At 43.6% G+C, this 15463-nt stretch overlaps 3 protein-coding genes across 4 annotated transcripts; all 3 read left to right on the top strand.

Annotated features, from left to right (window-relative positions):
• Positions 1 to 2124: 2124 nt before the first annotated feature.
• Positions 2125 to 5711, top strand: actb1 (actin, beta 1). Its single transcript, XM_057034863.1, has 7 exons — positions 2125 to 2340; positions 3218 to 3343; positions 3430 to 3669; positions 4110 to 4356; positions 4456 to 4647; positions 4736 to 4917; positions 5052 to 5711. The coding sequence occupies exons 2-7, from the start codon at positions 3221 to 3223 to the stop codon at positions 5193 to 5195; spliced, it is 1128 nt and encodes a 375-aa protein (XP_056890843.1). The 5' UTR covers positions 2125 to 2340; positions 3218 to 3220; the 3' UTR covers positions 5196 to 5711.
• A 1435-nt stretch (positions 5712 to 7146) lies between these two features.
• fbxl18 (F-box and leucine-rich repeat protein 18) lies at positions 7147 to 10973 on the top strand. 2 transcript variants are annotated; one of them, XM_057034788.1, is made up of 7 exons: positions 7147 to 7298; positions 7942 to 8139; positions 8473 to 8619; positions 8704 to 8839; positions 8932 to 10010; positions 10277 to 10495; positions 10573 to 10973. In XM_057034788.1, exons 2-7 carry the CDS (start codon positions 8093 to 8095, stop codon positions 10727 to 10729), a joined length of 1785 nt encoding a protein of 594 aa, XP_056890768.1. In that variant the 5' UTR covers positions 7147 to 7298; positions 7942 to 8092; the 3' UTR covers positions 10730 to 10973. The 2 variants fall into 2 exon arrangements, with proteins under 2 accessions (XP_056890768.1, XP_056890767.1); XM_057034787.1 differs by having other exon boundaries at positions 8270 to 8619.
• Positions 10974 to 11648: 675 nt separating this feature from the next.
• On the top strand, positions 11649 to 15223 carry ptcd1 (pentatricopeptide repeat domain 1). The gene is made up of 8 exons (XM_057034786.1): positions 11649 to 12228; positions 12304 to 12444; positions 12780 to 12998; positions 13112 to 13213; positions 13409 to 14065; positions 14160 to 14276; positions 14416 to 14598; positions 14882 to 15223. Exons 1-8 carry the CDS (start codon positions 11749 to 11751, stop codon positions 15137 to 15139), a joined length of 2157 nt encoding a protein of 718 aa, XP_056890766.1. The 5' UTR covers positions 11649 to 11748; the 3' UTR covers positions 15140 to 15223.
• Positions 15224 to 15463: the final 240 nt, after the last annotated feature.

Here is a 15463-nt window from a genome sequence, read left to right as displayed (position 1 = left end):
AAGCCAGTTTTCAGAATTCAAACACCCAGTTGTCTTGTGAGGAGTCCAGACATTCAATCTGAAGATGTCTGGCATCAGTGCCCAAGTCTAAAAAACAAAAAAATGCAGATCAGCTTTTGTTTTATTCCCTCTTTCCTGTTACTTTTCCCTGAATATGTAAGGGACAATACATTAAATCCTTTCAGTCAAACACACTTTATTGCCCTGCCATGAAAGTGAGCAGGAATGTGCGGTCAAGATGTCAAGAACAAATTTGGTTGTGCAATTCTGTATCAATCCATGTCCTGGGAAAATGACTAATTCAAAAGACAGGAAGTGTGGCATTATCTATTGTGAAAATCTGAGTTTTGTTGGAGGGGTGTGGTTAAGTAACGTATGAGTGCAAAGTGGATGGAAGATACCTGCTTGCTTCTTCCATTTACGGTAGTAGTCAGAGCTGCGAGCCAAGCCTATGAAGTTCTGGGTGTGAGGGCTTGAGCAACACAAAGGGCGCATACATGTTTGTGCATGAATGAATGACTCAACCATCCCATCAAGTTTTAAAGTGACTTTAGACAGGTGCAAACTGTCGATGCCTGAAAAGGGGTAATAAGTACAAACTTCAAACATAGGGGGGAGGGGGAGGCTGTTTCTCTTTTGGGGATAAGTCTCTAGGGATGTGATGATGATGATGGATAGAATAATCAAGAGCTGGTAAGCAAGCTGCACAGCAGACACACAGCCTTAAAAAGTGAGATTCATTCATTTCCTCAGAGTGGTCACATGACCTGAGCAGCGCATTCTTCCCCCCATGTGACTCAGTCCAATATCTCCTTATATGGATGTCATCCAAAGGACTTCTTAAAGGGATGGCTGCCCAGCCTTGGGTTGAAACTTGATGGGGTGTGTGTGTGTGTGTGTATGTGTGTGTGTGTGTGTGCGCGCGCTCGTGTATATGTACATGTATGCACACACTTGTCTCAGGAGGATAATGTCAGTCTCAGAAGCCAATTCCCTGATCAGCTCACTCCCCTCTGCATTAAGTAGAGGGAAGTCATTCCTAATGCTGTATAGCTGATGACTTATGGCATTTGTAGCTTTGTGTGGTCACTTCCTGCATGCATTTGCTGAAGTGAAACATTGTGAAACCTACTTCCTGTTTCTCCTGGTGAGTTGGCTCTCATATATCCTTATTAGGAACACATACAGCCAGTGAGAATTTAGAGTTTATGAGTCTTTGTCCAGTGCCCTTATTGAGTTAAATCCCCTACCCAGACCAACCCACTTAGTCCCAGGTCAACAGATAAGATGCATTTTGTGTGAGACTTCTTAGTGATGTAAGAAACACACACACACACACATTGTGAGATAAAGAAATATATAATTTAAAAAAAAAGCAGGAGTGCCCTAGAATAGGCATATCAAATGCTATACATGTGAATATTTATTTCATAATAGGTCCTGAATGCTCATTTTAAACCAAAATCTTTTTATGTAAGATTAGTGTCTGACACAGCACAGATCACTCATCTGAAATGTGACCAGGCAGGTGGTGAGGGCTAACAGATTTGGAACTTAAGAATGTTTTCACTGTAAACACACTGATGCTTGACCACATCTATTGCTTTCGCGTTTGTGAGAAACACTGCTATGTCAGACCAGCCATGTCAATCAGGGTGTTGACAGTGGGGTCAGTGACCCTGGGATTGTAGCCTTCACAGGTCGTGGAACTGCTAAGTGTTCTGCACACATCAACCATGAAGGAGACAGTCAGCCTTCTTCTTCTTGCAGTTTTGCGGCATTTATTTTGTGACCTCCACAGAAATCACATTAGTAATAGTTCTATTGGTGTTTGAAGATAGATTTATATGGATGAACATATAGAAGAACATTTTTAAAAGCATTTATCAAATGTTTGATGTACTGGGGAAAGACTGCAGATAATCTCCCGCTGCTTGCTCCCGTTATTGCAAGATTTGTATTCCGATCTGTCAACGAAAGGAGCAACAGAGTTTTAATCACACTCACTACCCTGATATGACAGATGAGTAAGATGCCTCGCTGTAAGCTGGACGTGCCCAAATTGCTCAAATTGATAATATAAAGGTTAGTTTTGGCGACACTTGTCCCCTTCTTGTTGTGTCAGAGCGCAGACCGGTCCCAGCACGCGCCACACCCAGTGGATGCGGCTGGACCAATCAGAGCGCGCCGAGCGGAAAGTTCTCCTTTTAAGGAGAGGGGGCTGCAGCGCGAGCGCTGATAAAAGTCCTGCAATTTCCCGGCCTCCATTGCAGTCAAGTGCAGACATCACATCTTAACGGATTCACAGTCCTTCTAAGCCGAGAACCCTCCTTCACATAGGTAAGAGAAATACCTGCTGGGTTTTTACATTTCTATGCGGCACACAAAAAAGAAGCTCTACCTATTTCACACCATAGGTAATGCCTTTCATGCAGTTAGTTTAATTTTAACGTCATTAAACGTTTTTTCCCCCAGCGACCACTTATTTGTATAAGACTTAAATCCCCATGATTTTATTTTTTTTAAAATTTAGGATGCCGGTAACCGTTAGTGTTGAGGTGCGGATAGTGCGAAATAACTCTTGTCATCAGCTGGTTAGTTTGAGGGCACCACACTATTATTATGGGTCGCCCTTCTGGCTTACATGTCTGCTCTGGGACCCTGTCTCGGTCTCCGATTTCACACACAGACCGATGATGGAGCCCAGACAGATCCAATTAGACGCTAAACCGACGTCAGTCTCCTGTGAAATAACCATCACTTGAGACGAAGACTTGAGATGAACTTTTGACATGACGAAAGTTGACGCAAAACCTCCGAACTGTCAACCTGATGACTAAATAAGTTAATTTTCCTTTGGAGAGATGGTATGCGGCGTTTGTTTGCTCATATTGTGGCAGTAGTTAATTCATCTGTGCTGATCCGTTTGGAGGGAGTGGTCGATTATGTGTCACTTGCCGTTAAACGGCCGCTGGGCGGCTTCGCAGGCCGCTTCCAAACCGCACTCGCTTTTCCCATATATGGTCATGGCCGCGGCCGCCTCGGCACAAACCGCCTTTGTTTCGCATCTCTGGCCGCCAACGTGCGCCACCCAGCGTCTGGCCGGTGTAATGACAGGGCCGCCACCGCGCTGATGAATGCCAGATGTGACCACGGACTGTCGCGGCCCATGTGATTGAACTCTCTCCCCTCTCTGCCGCCTCTCCTCCCTGTGCAGAAAATGGATGACGAAATTGCCGCCCTCGTTGTTGACAATGGATCCGGTATGTGCAAAGCTGGCTTTGCAGGAGATGACGCTCCTCGTGCTGTGTTCCCCTCCATCGTTGGACGCCCCAGACATCAGGTATGCCGTCTTGACATTTATTTAAAATTAGAAGAAACGTCTTTTTTTTTTTTTTAAATGACCTTTAATCCTCCTTTGTGTCTCAGGGTGTGATGGTTGGCATGGGCCAGAAAGACAGCTATGTTGGTGATGAGGCACAAAGCAAAAGAGGAATCCTGACCCTGAAGTACCCCATCGAGCACGGTATTGTCACCAACTGGGACGACATGGAGAAGATCTGGCATCACACCTTCTACAATGAGCTGAGAGTTGCCCCTGAGGAGCACCCAGTCCTGCTCACTGAGGCCCCCCTGAACCCCAAGGCCAACAGGGAAAAGATGACACAGGTAACGGGCTCATTCTCTCACACATCCTCTGCTTCTTATCCAGTTAAATCTTTAAACGGGAAAGTTTTTCTATTGGGGAAATTGCCATTGCTGAATCTGTTTCCTCCTGCTCCTTACACTTCCAGGGTTCTTCAGTTCTCTTCTGATCTATTTTTCATCTCTGCAGAAGCCTCAGGTTTCTCTTCCTCTGCAATGTAATGCACCAGGAATGATACTGCTGCATGATCACTAATGTTTTCAAAGTAATATCTTGGGGCTTGTCCAAGTGAATGAGACTTCCATCTAATGCTTGTACAGTAGAAATGAACCCATTATTGTAATGGATTTTGTCAGTTTCAAAGGTTTGCAGTGGTTTCCAAAATTTGACTGAACTAATCTGCACAAATTTGGTACTGTTCAGTTTTCTGACTCTTAACTATTTGGATCTCTTGTTCCATCAGATCATGTTTGAGACCTTCAACACCCCTGCCATGTACGTGGCCATCCAGGCTGTGCTGTCCCTGTATGCCTCTGGTCGTACCACTGGTATCGTCATGGACTCTGGTGATGGTGTCACCCACACAGTGCCCATCTATGAAGGCTACGCCTTGCCCCATGCCATCCTCAGGTTGGACCTGGCTGGCAGGGACCTCACAGACTACCTCATGAAGATCCTGACTGAGAGAGGTTACAGCTTCACCACCACAGGTGAACATGGATTCCAACTAGTCTAACACTTGATATACCTCCTTCAGGAGTCTATTAGCCTGCAAAATTCAATGACTAATTTTTATTATTATTGTACAGCTGAGCGTGAGATTGTGCGTGACATCAAGGAGAAACTCTGCTATGTTGCGCTGGACTTCGAGCAGGAAATGGGAACTGCTGCCTCCTCTTCATCCCTGGAGAAGAGTTATGAGCTGCCTGACGGACAGGTCATCACTATTGGAAACGAGAGGTTCCGTTGCCCAGAGGCCCTCTTCCAACCCTCTTTCCTTGGCAAGTCAATTCAGGAATTGTGTAAAGTGAAATTAAATTACTTGTATTTGAGTTAAATGATAACCTATCATTTTTCCCCACACAACAGGAATGGAGTCTTGTGGTATTCATGAAACTACCTTCAACAGCATCATGAAGTGCGACGTGGACATCCGTAAGGACCTGTATGCCAACACTGTTCTGTCTGGAGGTACCACCATGTACCCTGGAATTGCTGACCGCATGCAGAAGGAAATCACTTCTCTGGCACCAACCACCATGAAGATCAAGGTAAAAATCAGTTTAAGCCAGGCTGGGTGAATGTTTCCAAAAGTTTCTCTGCTTCCCAAGTGGACAAATATTATAACAATGTGTGAACTTTTTTGTGTTAAATGTATGATTGAGTTTTATTTTCTTCCCTGTAGATCATTGCTCCTCCAGAGAGAAAGTACTCTGTATGGATTGGTGGCTCCATCCTGGCTTCTCTCTCCACCTTCCAGCAGATGTGGATCAGCAAGCAGGAGTATGATGAGTCTGGCCCCAGCATTGTCCACAGGAAATGCTTCTAAACAGACTGTCTGTCCCCACCCCAACACACTGCTAAAATTTTAAATGAATGACTCTGCATACATGCCTAGACAACACACTGGTGTATGCTGAGCCCATAACACCACTCTTCCCCTCATCACTATGGCTATGGCACCAGGCTCCCTGATGGGGGGTGGAAGCTCTGCAAGAGGTGCAGAGTGTGTCCCAGGCGGTGTGAATGTGTGAGGAACATGATGCCCATTGTCGTGTTTGTGTCATTCCAGATGTTTGTTCACCACCTTATTTGCCTCTATGAAGGTTATTCTGATGGGCCCCATCGCCCAGCAGACCTGTAGTATTGCTTAATATGTAAATTAATTAATCTGAAACTTGTGTTGTTTTTGTACTTTCAGCCTTAAACGATACTTGGTCCAGTTTGTCATTATGCAAAAAAAGACAAAGCTTCTATCTTGTGTGGGCAATGAATCAAGGATTGTGCATTGGGCTTTAGCCCTGTGGTGTACACAACAACCCAATAAAGCGCACATGATTGAGAATGTTTCTTGTTCTTTATTTGGTTTGGTCAAAGACTGTCAAGACAAAGCCACAGGTTCTAAGTAACTAACTTGCACACATAATGGTGTCCTGTTGATCAGAAAGGGTTGTAATTGAGAAGGCAAGCTTTACCAAATACTCAAAATCAAATTGTACAGTTTATTCAATATCAATCTTTATTTATATGGCACTTCATACGCTAGGTAGCACAAAGTGCCTCACAAAGGATAAAAACAGCAAAGAGAACAAGAGAATCAAGAAAAGGAGACACACACACACATGCATACAACACACTTAAACACACATCCACACACACACAAACAAGCTTAGACAAGCTGAGACATGGCTGGGCACTGAGACCTGAGGCGAAGGAGACGCCACCTTTGGAGGCCCACCAGGCCGAGGGAGGTCACGGTCCGTGACCACAGGCGGTACCGCCACAAAGACCAGCCCGACCCGGACAGACCGGAGGCTCCACACCAAAGCACAGAGCCCCCTAACCACCCAGGCCAGGGTCGACAATGGGACAGCACCCCCAGCGGTAGACCGGAAACATCTCCCAGCCTGGCAGGCCCCCATGAGGAAACACCATGAGGAGACACTGGAGCTAAAAACGGAAGGACTGAAACAGTAAATGGGATAAAAGGTGTAAAGACTAAAAACTGAGAATAAGAACTGAGGGAGTAAAACAGTACTAAGACTAAAACAGTAAATGGGATAAAAGGTGTAAAGACTAAAAACTGAGAGACTAAGAACTGAGGGAGTAAAACAGTAAAAGTGTCAAGTAAAATAAGGATAAGACATAAAATAAATTGAAAATAATCAGAAAATCAATTAAAGGCCTGATTAAAAAGGTGTGTCTTGAGCCTCTTTTTAAAAATCTCAACAGTCTCTCAACAGTCTGCTTGTGATTTATTAATCACAAGCAGCTATTTAGGAATGAGTGGCAATCTGTTTCTTCAAACCACAAAAGATGTCATCAAACTTCCACACTGTCTTAAAATATTTGGAATTATTAGATATGACATGCACATAATAAACTGGCTTTACTTCCATATTTGAAGATGGTTTGAACAAGGGAACCACAAGCATGGTGAATAATGGAACAAACTGCAAGGAGTATGAATGCAAATAAATTATGAAGACTGGGTGATCTAAGTGTATTTTATGTATAGTTTACTACTAATTCAGGCATAAGAAGTGTAGATGCCTGTTCTAAACACGATAGAGTAAATGAAATCTTGAGTTTCACAAACACATCAGTTACGGTCTCGCCACAATTCGAATACTCGGAAAATAAAGTTTTTATTGTTTCTTGAACTATCTTCTCGAATCATAAGTATCTTATCAGAAAAAAGCATACCTTTATTGCATATTGTTAGCGAGTACTGTAGCTTCAGAAGCCGACAGGAAGTATGTCCGTCACTCACTTCCGGAGGTGTCACAGTTAGTGCAGTCCGCCGTCAACGTCAGTAGTTTAATGAAGTGGGATGATCTTATTAAGCATCACACATTATAGAATATCGCAAATTCCTGTCAGTGATGGCGCCGTGAGGTTGAATACAGTGGATGCTGTTTGACAATAGCAGGTGGGTGATTTAACCAACACATTCAATCAATTAATAAAGAGTTAAGGAACGTTAGCTTATGTTTGGTGTCTAATTGATGAATTAAACTAGGCGACAGTGCAGTGTTCGTTTTTCTAAAACAAAGTTTATGTCCGAATTTTAAATTGTGTCCTATGAATGGCTGCTTCATGCATTGAAACTCCAAATTGCTTTGTCATTAAACGAACATGCTAAATAAATTGACGTTGTTTTCTTACCATGCAGCGTCACTGCATATATTAAGCCAGATAATAAAGCATTGCAATTGGACTTGTACAGCAAATTAATATTCGGATGTAACTGTGTTAAGGTGCACAATTTTAGTGAAACTAAATAATCAAACGCCTCAGTAGAGCCCGGAATAACTGTAAAACCGGCCACTTAACTTTACAACATGTATGTTCATATATTACTGCCGACAGTGTTCCTGACAGATTAATTACATGTTAACCAGGTAAAAATGTTACACATCATTGTATAATTCAAATTTTGTGATATATGTTGAACACAAAATCATGTAGAATTAGCAATAAATGGATTCTGAAGACCTGATATTTGGTCATTTGTGACTGAAAATATAAGTAGCGTTGAGGCACCTATGAATGTCTCTCTTTGTCTGACTCAGGCCATACATGAGGTGGATACGATGTCTTCAACTTCAGTGGGAATATCGGATTTATCTGACGAGATCCTGCTCTGCATCCTCCGCTATGTTCCAGTGTGTGACCTGTTGATGAATGTAGCAAAAGTTTGCAGCAAGTTTCATACATTGTGCCATGATAAGAGCCTGCTCTCAAACGTCATCTTGTCCGAGGATTACCGGGTAAATCTGCCTTAATAGGAATTCTTTCTGATTTGCTGAAGACTGCATGTATAATCATACAGCTAAAGCTTTTATTGAGCTACACATCATGAAGGGAATTTGCAGAAAGAATTGTTTTTTCCTCCCACAGGCAAATAATCAGTCATTTCGGAATACACTGAAGCAGCTGGCCAATCATGTGCAGTCTCTCAGTCTGAATGGTTGCTACTGGTTGGCTGGGTGTACAGTGGATGTTCTTGCTTGCTGCAGAGGAGTGACACACCTTGATGTCACCGGATGTCGTGTGTCTTCCCTTCGTCTCTCCCGCCTCCTTTCCTCCCTCTCTCTGCTCAGATCACTTGCTTTTGATGTGAAAATTGGCTTCAACTTGGCTGCTCTCACTTCTGAGGCAGTGGATACTCTAAGCCGCCTGTCGGAGCTCAGGCAGACGCTAATGACGCCGAGTTATGGTGTAGTGCCATGTTGTGCTCAGCTCCGCAAGTAAGAACTCTATCGAATTACAATCCGAGCCTTATCAAAGTACCAGGGTGACACATTTTAAGTGTGTGGGTTCCCACATTGCAGGCTGATGTTGCAGTTTGACATCTCAGATGTGACCAGAGAAGGTGTTGGTGTTAGCTGTCAGTTAATGGTGGGCCAGAGCAGCGTGCCTCACTACCAACAACTGGAGGAGTTCACTGCCCGGCTAGCTCCAGGAGAGGTGAGTGTGTGATTGTGCTAGTTCATGTCTCCAATGTGCACAGTCCGCAGAACTTTGCAGATAATTGGTCATCTCTTTGTTGATGTTTTTAGGTGAACCAGACACTTCTCCTGCTCTACTTGGCAGTCTTCAGTGTCCACGTACCTAAACATCTCAGAGTTTTCCTCGTGTCTATTCCTGGCCCAAACCCTGTTCACTGGCCTGCTGCACCATCACTGGCTCAGAGCTTGGGTCAGCGTGGTGACTTGGAGGCCCTACAGCTCCCGCGGTCCTGGCTGGATCCTCTATCTCTCAGCAGGGCTCTGGAGGGAAACAGTCCAAAGCACCTCAGCTTCAGCCGATGCCCCACAATTTGGCCGCAGGTCTTCCAGTCACTGATGGAGGGAGGGGTGAAAGACGCCACGCAGCTGACCAGCCTTAATCTCAGTGGCATCAACCAGGTTCTTTATTCAGACTCCAGAAGTGTGGAGGATCATCTGGCTTCTTGGACAGTTAGTCGGTTAGCAGAGTGCTGTTGCAGTGTTAAACACCTGAACCTGATGCACACACACTACCACAATGAAAATATAACCAGACAAGAGGGGGACTTACACTTGTGTGCCAGTTTGGCCAAATTTCGACATCTTCAGTCTCTCACCCTGCCTGCCTGTGCTCTATCAGATGGCATAAACACACCCCAGATTTCTATACACCACACATCTCCTTCAGCGTTGTTATTGGGCTTGAAGAAGACTCCACGTGTGGGACTACAGAATTACAAGGCTGATTCAGACTCTTCTCAGTCCGGGGACAGCACCGCAGGGCTCAATCAGCTTTTAGCTGGGTGTCCTCTTTTGGAGACCTTAGAAATCATAGGCCCCGGTTTTATCTCTGTTTTGCCTCGGCTTGAGCCTTGCAGTCGTGCGAGTGTGGAGCCTCGTGGTATGTGCGCATGGGCACGTGGAGTTGGAGATTCACACTTGGCAACACTCGGAGGTTTGACAAGACTACGTTGTTTGACTCTGGCTGGACTACCAGGTGTCCTGAAGGGGACAGGTCTGGTGCAGCTGGCCAAGCAGTGCAAAGACCTTCAGGTGTTATCACTTGCCAACCTGGGATCACTGAAAACGATGAGCTACACCTCTGCACTGCTGGACACTCTTAAACAGTGCACGCAACTGCAGGAACTAAGGTCAGAAGATGCTCTGTATCTTTTACACTACAGTAGAATTTGATCTAAATACCGAAGTAATAGTTTATGTCATTGTTTATGTCCTTTAAAATTGTGTAGCATAGAATCTGAGGCTATTTTAGAATTTTTCCATGCTTTCTGACTTAGCTTTTGGTCAGATGTGGAGTTGTTTGGTTGTTGTGTTTTCACTATGATCTATATGAATTCAAACACCAGTTTGTAAATGTTCATCTCTTTATGTACTGAAAGTTTATGTTTGTGTCCAGGTTGGAGCAGCCCTACCTAAACGCCAACACGTCTTTCTTTGAGGCTCTGTCCTGCTGTTCCTGTCTGCAGCGCCTCTGCCTTATCTCACGTAGTGGGACTTTTGACTCAACAGCTACAGAAACCTTCATGGCGCGATGCGGCCATGTTGTCATGTGTCACATGTTCATGGGCGGCACCTTGGTGGCCTGTCGCACGCTGGAAAAAGCTTTGCTAGACAGGTTAGTTTTTGCACTTGAAGAACCAAAATGTTGCTAAAAGACAAGCGATGTTGCAAAATGTTGTCTTTTTCTGTTAGATTTTCAGAGGCTCGTCCAGCTTTGAGTGTGGTCATCTATCCATTACAGCACGAAGACCTCCCTTCGGTCATCAGAGGCATTCCGCTAACACTGCTAGACCGGCTAACTTTGTTCCAGAGTCACGTCGCACAACCACCACATTTGTCACCATTGTGACATCGGCACAAATCTTAAGCGTGATTGGTGCTCAGCAATTAAGGTGCTTTTTTTTTCAAAACCACAAATATATAATGTTGAATGGAAGATTGATGTTTCCTGGACAGTTCGCATTAGGTGCCATCTGGCTCTTAGCTCCCAAAAATGTATGATATCAATCAGTTGCATTTAAAATGTGCCAAAATATGTTGTGTGACATGTATCATACTGTGATGTAATAAACTCCATGTAGATTCATTTTTAATTCTTGGCTGTATAATCTTCACACTTTGAAATCACACTGTATTTTGTTATGATCAAAATATTTTTTAAATACTTATACAGTATTTTCCAACAAGTAAAATTGACAAAACACCAAACCATCAAAAACTGCTAGAGAAATACAGTCATTCTTTCATGGCCATGATTAACATGTAATAAGGTCAGCTTTTCATACACTTGCTACAGAAAATGTATTGTTAATAAATCAAATGCATTTTTAAGTGTTTCTCACAAGGATAGTTGGTTACAAAAGTAGGACAATATTTCGACCAAAATAAAAGCTTTCTTTGTGATTACATATTCTGGAATCTTTGTGGGTTCATACATGTAAGATGAAAAAAAATCGACCTGTCTTATCCCTGAGTATTGTCATACTTTCACCTTAAGTAAAATTTCCACGGTCAAAATTAAAGGACTCATCCACGCTGACTTCTGTGACCGGGGACGACTTTCTCAGTTGCACAGTCCCGCTAATGTATCGACGATGTAGTCGTTCAGACATAGACGTGCAATACAGAGTAATTACAACTTATTCCACAATATATCGAATCCAGTAATGAATAATAAAGGATTAAAGCACCACCTACGTCCCAATTATCCGAAGAAGCGATTGGGTCGAAGTTCTTTATTGCATTGATCATAATCTACTATTCAGGTCTTGATCGTTTACTTGCTTCTTTACACATGGCGGCGTCAGCGTGAGTAGGGTACACCAAAACACAATAATTGGCATTTTTGACAAACTTAAGACGAAAAAAATGTTAACCTCAGTCGTCTCTTCGTGTGTACGAAACAGAGGGACAGTTTCAGCACCGAGTATTATGTTGGCCCTGCCTTGGTCGGTTAGAAAAAGCTCACACAGTACCGCAAATCTTGTCCGGATAGCATTTTTTTCACAACACCAGACATCCAGGCTCCTCACAGCAAATCTATGGCGTTTCCCAAGCGGTTTTACAGCCAAATCTCTGTCCCTTTCCACCGCTGCCCTCGGGGGCAACGTTCCGGACCCTTCAGACTCCCGTGACCTGCCAGATCGGGAGAATTTTGGCTCTCTCTCAGTTGACATGTCCTCCAGAAAGTGGTTCAGGAAAACCAGCCCCGATGTTCACGAACTGCGATACCGACAGGAGGAGGATAAGGAACAGGAAGATCAGGTGAAACCTCACAGGAGACCTGGGAGAAGAAACACAGCATACTGGTACTTCTTACAGTGCAAACAACTGATTAAGGAGAACAAGGTCTGGACATTTATCTGACGTATCACGTCCGATTTTGTTTTTCTCTATGTAATTGTTGGTTTTGTTGTCTGACAGCTGCAGGAGGCTTTGGACATGTTCAGCAGAGACATGCTGCAGGCGGAGAGGCTGCAGCCGGAGGAGTTTAACTATTCTGTCCTGATAGGCGGCTGTGGGCGAGCTGGACAACTCAAGCAGGCCTTTAAACTTTACAATGACGTAGGTACATATGATTTATGGCTACATCTACACTGCACATGTGCAATCTCCACCGCTCTGCTAAATATGCTTTAAACGGATTTTGCAGTTCTTTCAAATGAAAACAATTCATTGAATTACAAACAGTATATATTGCAGTGTAAAATTCGTGTAGGTGTAGCTTCTAGAGAAATAGTTCTGGTGATGTCTAAAAACTAACAACTCAGTAGAATTATTACTAGTTTTAGCTTCAATTGTATATATTTTAGCAAGCAATAATTAGATTTATATATTCATAGAGTGTTTTGAACTTTTCAAACCACACATTTAAGTTGCTGTCATTGTGCATCTTGCAGTTAAAGAAACGGGGTCTGGAGGCCACAGATGCGACCTACACAGCACTTTTCAACGCGTGTGCCGAGTCGCCATCCAAAGAAGCTGGTCTCGAGCAAGCCTTGAAGTTGGAGCAGGAACTGCGTCGCAAAAATTACCCACTCAGCACGATCACGTACCACGCCCTTCTCAAGACACATGCCTTCACCAACCACCTCCACGCCTGCATTCACACGCTCAGAGTATGCTGCTCACTGACATTTAAGTGAAGTTATGGATGAGGGAGAGATTTTCACCTGAATGGTGGCAGATTTATGATTCCTGGTGAGTTTTTTTTTGTGTGTGTGTTTGATAGGAGATGCTACAGAACGGCCATGTTGTAACTCAGAAGACGTTTCACTTCCTGCTGATGGCCTGTGTGAACGATAAAGATGCAGGATTCAGACTGGCCTTACAGGTACGCACACGGTGGCTTTATAGTTATGCATCTTTATGCAGTCACATGCATGTAGCCCCGCTGATAAGGTAGCGGTATTTCCTTTATCATGATGAGGCATAAACGGCAACTGGGAAATATTCAGCCTGTTAGTTTAGCAATTTTTAACTTTTACCATCTTTGTTCTTCACACCCCTTAATGTAATTTTGTTTCAGGTTTGGAGACAGATGTTGAATTCGGGGATTCTTCCGGATTCAAAAAACTACAACCTGCTTTTGCGAACCGCAAGGGACTGTGGGATTGGTGACCCTGCCCTGGCCACAAACCTGCTCCTCAGGCCTGCGCAGCAGTCTGAGAGGGGAAATCTGTCGGCTTCAGGAAGCAAAAATGCGATAGACATTGACCTTCTGGAGAGGCAATTGTTCATCCAGGCCGATCATCTCAGTGAGTGTAATCAGGACGGTAGAGACACAGAGGAGGACTCCCTCAGCAAGCAGGACATGACACAGCTGATACCAGTCAGACAAAGTGCTCCAGTGCCTGTTAATCCAGCTGATGGCGCCGGCCTGAACCTGCTGGACATATTTGAGGATAAGGTGGGTGGTGTGATCTCCCTCGGCTCTGTTGACGGAGTATCAGACAGACTTGCGCTCATTGGAGGACCTAAAGGTTTCCTGGACAAGATGGAAGCTAACAGACTCAGTCCCGACCTTCGAACTCTGACTCTGCTAGCTGACATGATGGAGCCCGGCTACACATCTTTGAAAATGCTGCTGAAAGTGGCCAAGAAACATAAAATAAAGCTTGATGTTCCCTTTTTTAACTCTGCGATTCGCACTGCAGTTAGAAGTGGTGACCCGGAGGGGGCAAAGGTAAGTTTTCTACATTTTGAAGATTTCAACACTGTTGCTGGGTGTGAATGGGTGAAATATACATTGATGTCATTGTGATGTTTTCTTTTCCCAGGCTGTGTTGAGTGTGATGAAACAGCGCAACGTCAGTGTGAACGTGCAGACATTTGGCTGTCTGGCATTAGGCTGTGAGCGACAGAAAGATGGTCTGCAGCTGCTAAAAGACATGGAGGTAATGTATCACACATCTAAACTATATCTGGCAGCACAGGATGGACAGTTGGTAAAATAGATCATCACAGACTTTTAAATTTTAATTTTCACGATAGTAACAGTTACATTTAAAATGTTAACTCTTGATGTTTTCACAGGCTGCAGGAGTCAGACCTAACAGCCATGTGTTCTCCGCTCTTATTGGACGAGCGGCTAAAAGACTGGATTATGTCTACCTCAAAACAATCCTCAAGACCATGAAAAGCATGGAGGTTTGGCCCACCGAACTCATCATTCAACAGCTGGAATTTGCTGCCCAATATCCTCTCAGTTACAACCAGGTAGGTCTCTTCCTGAAACATAAAATCTAATTGGAAACTCTGAAGGTTTAAATGAACCACAGCTGCACCAAGCTGAAGCAAGTGCTACAATAATAGACTATGACAACAACTTTTCAGATTTAGAGCTGGTGTCAAGAAACATCCGTATGCATGAAATATTTGTCTTGTCTTATTTTCACTTTATTGACTTTTGACATTGAATAATTAACTATTACTTCCATAATGTGCTGCCTTTTGTACATTTTTGGGCATTTTAGCAAGGTCTATTCTTCTATTACTGCAGTACAAGTCCAGAAACAACTATCTGGTCCACATTGATGGTTTCCGTGGCTACTACCACCAGTGGCTGAAGGAGATGCCTGCTGTCAGCAAAGAGGATGAGCAGGTGCAGCTGAAGATGGAGACCGATTCTGCACTTGTGAAAACAGATGCTGCAGATGGACTGACTGAATCCCAGAGAAGACAGGCAGCAGCAGCCAGGAGAGTTAAAGTTCACATCAAGAGCAAGAATAGCACCAGTGACCGATCAGATCGATCCTGAAAAACAATATTTCGTCTCAGTTGTCTCAACTCTCTGAATGTATATGGACTTTTTACTGTAAATTAAATAGATTGAAAGATTCTGTACAGTCTACTGTATATTTTAGATAGTAAAAAATACTGGCACAAGTTCTAAAAAACACAGAGAAAGTAATCGGCATTACTTGAGGAATAAAACAATACAAGATATTTTTTGCACATTCTTTAGTGGATATTTCAACTATAAAATAGGAATTGTATTATATAGAATTGTTACTGTATATAGAATCTCATTTTAAAGCCTTTCGATATATATGAACATTCAAATAAGCAACACAGAATCTGC

Source organism: Takifugu flavidus, chromosome 6 (genome assembly GCF_003711565.1).
Source record: "Takifugu flavidus isolate HTHZ2018 chromosome 6, ASM371156v2, whole genome shotgun sequence".
In the NCBI taxonomy this organism is placed as follows: Eukaryota; Metazoa; Chordata; class Actinopteri; order Tetraodontiformes; family Tetraodontidae; genus Takifugu; species Takifugu flavidus.
The sequence above is the reverse complement of the archived record's forward strand: the minus strand, read 5'-3'. Positions and strand labels throughout refer to the sequence as shown.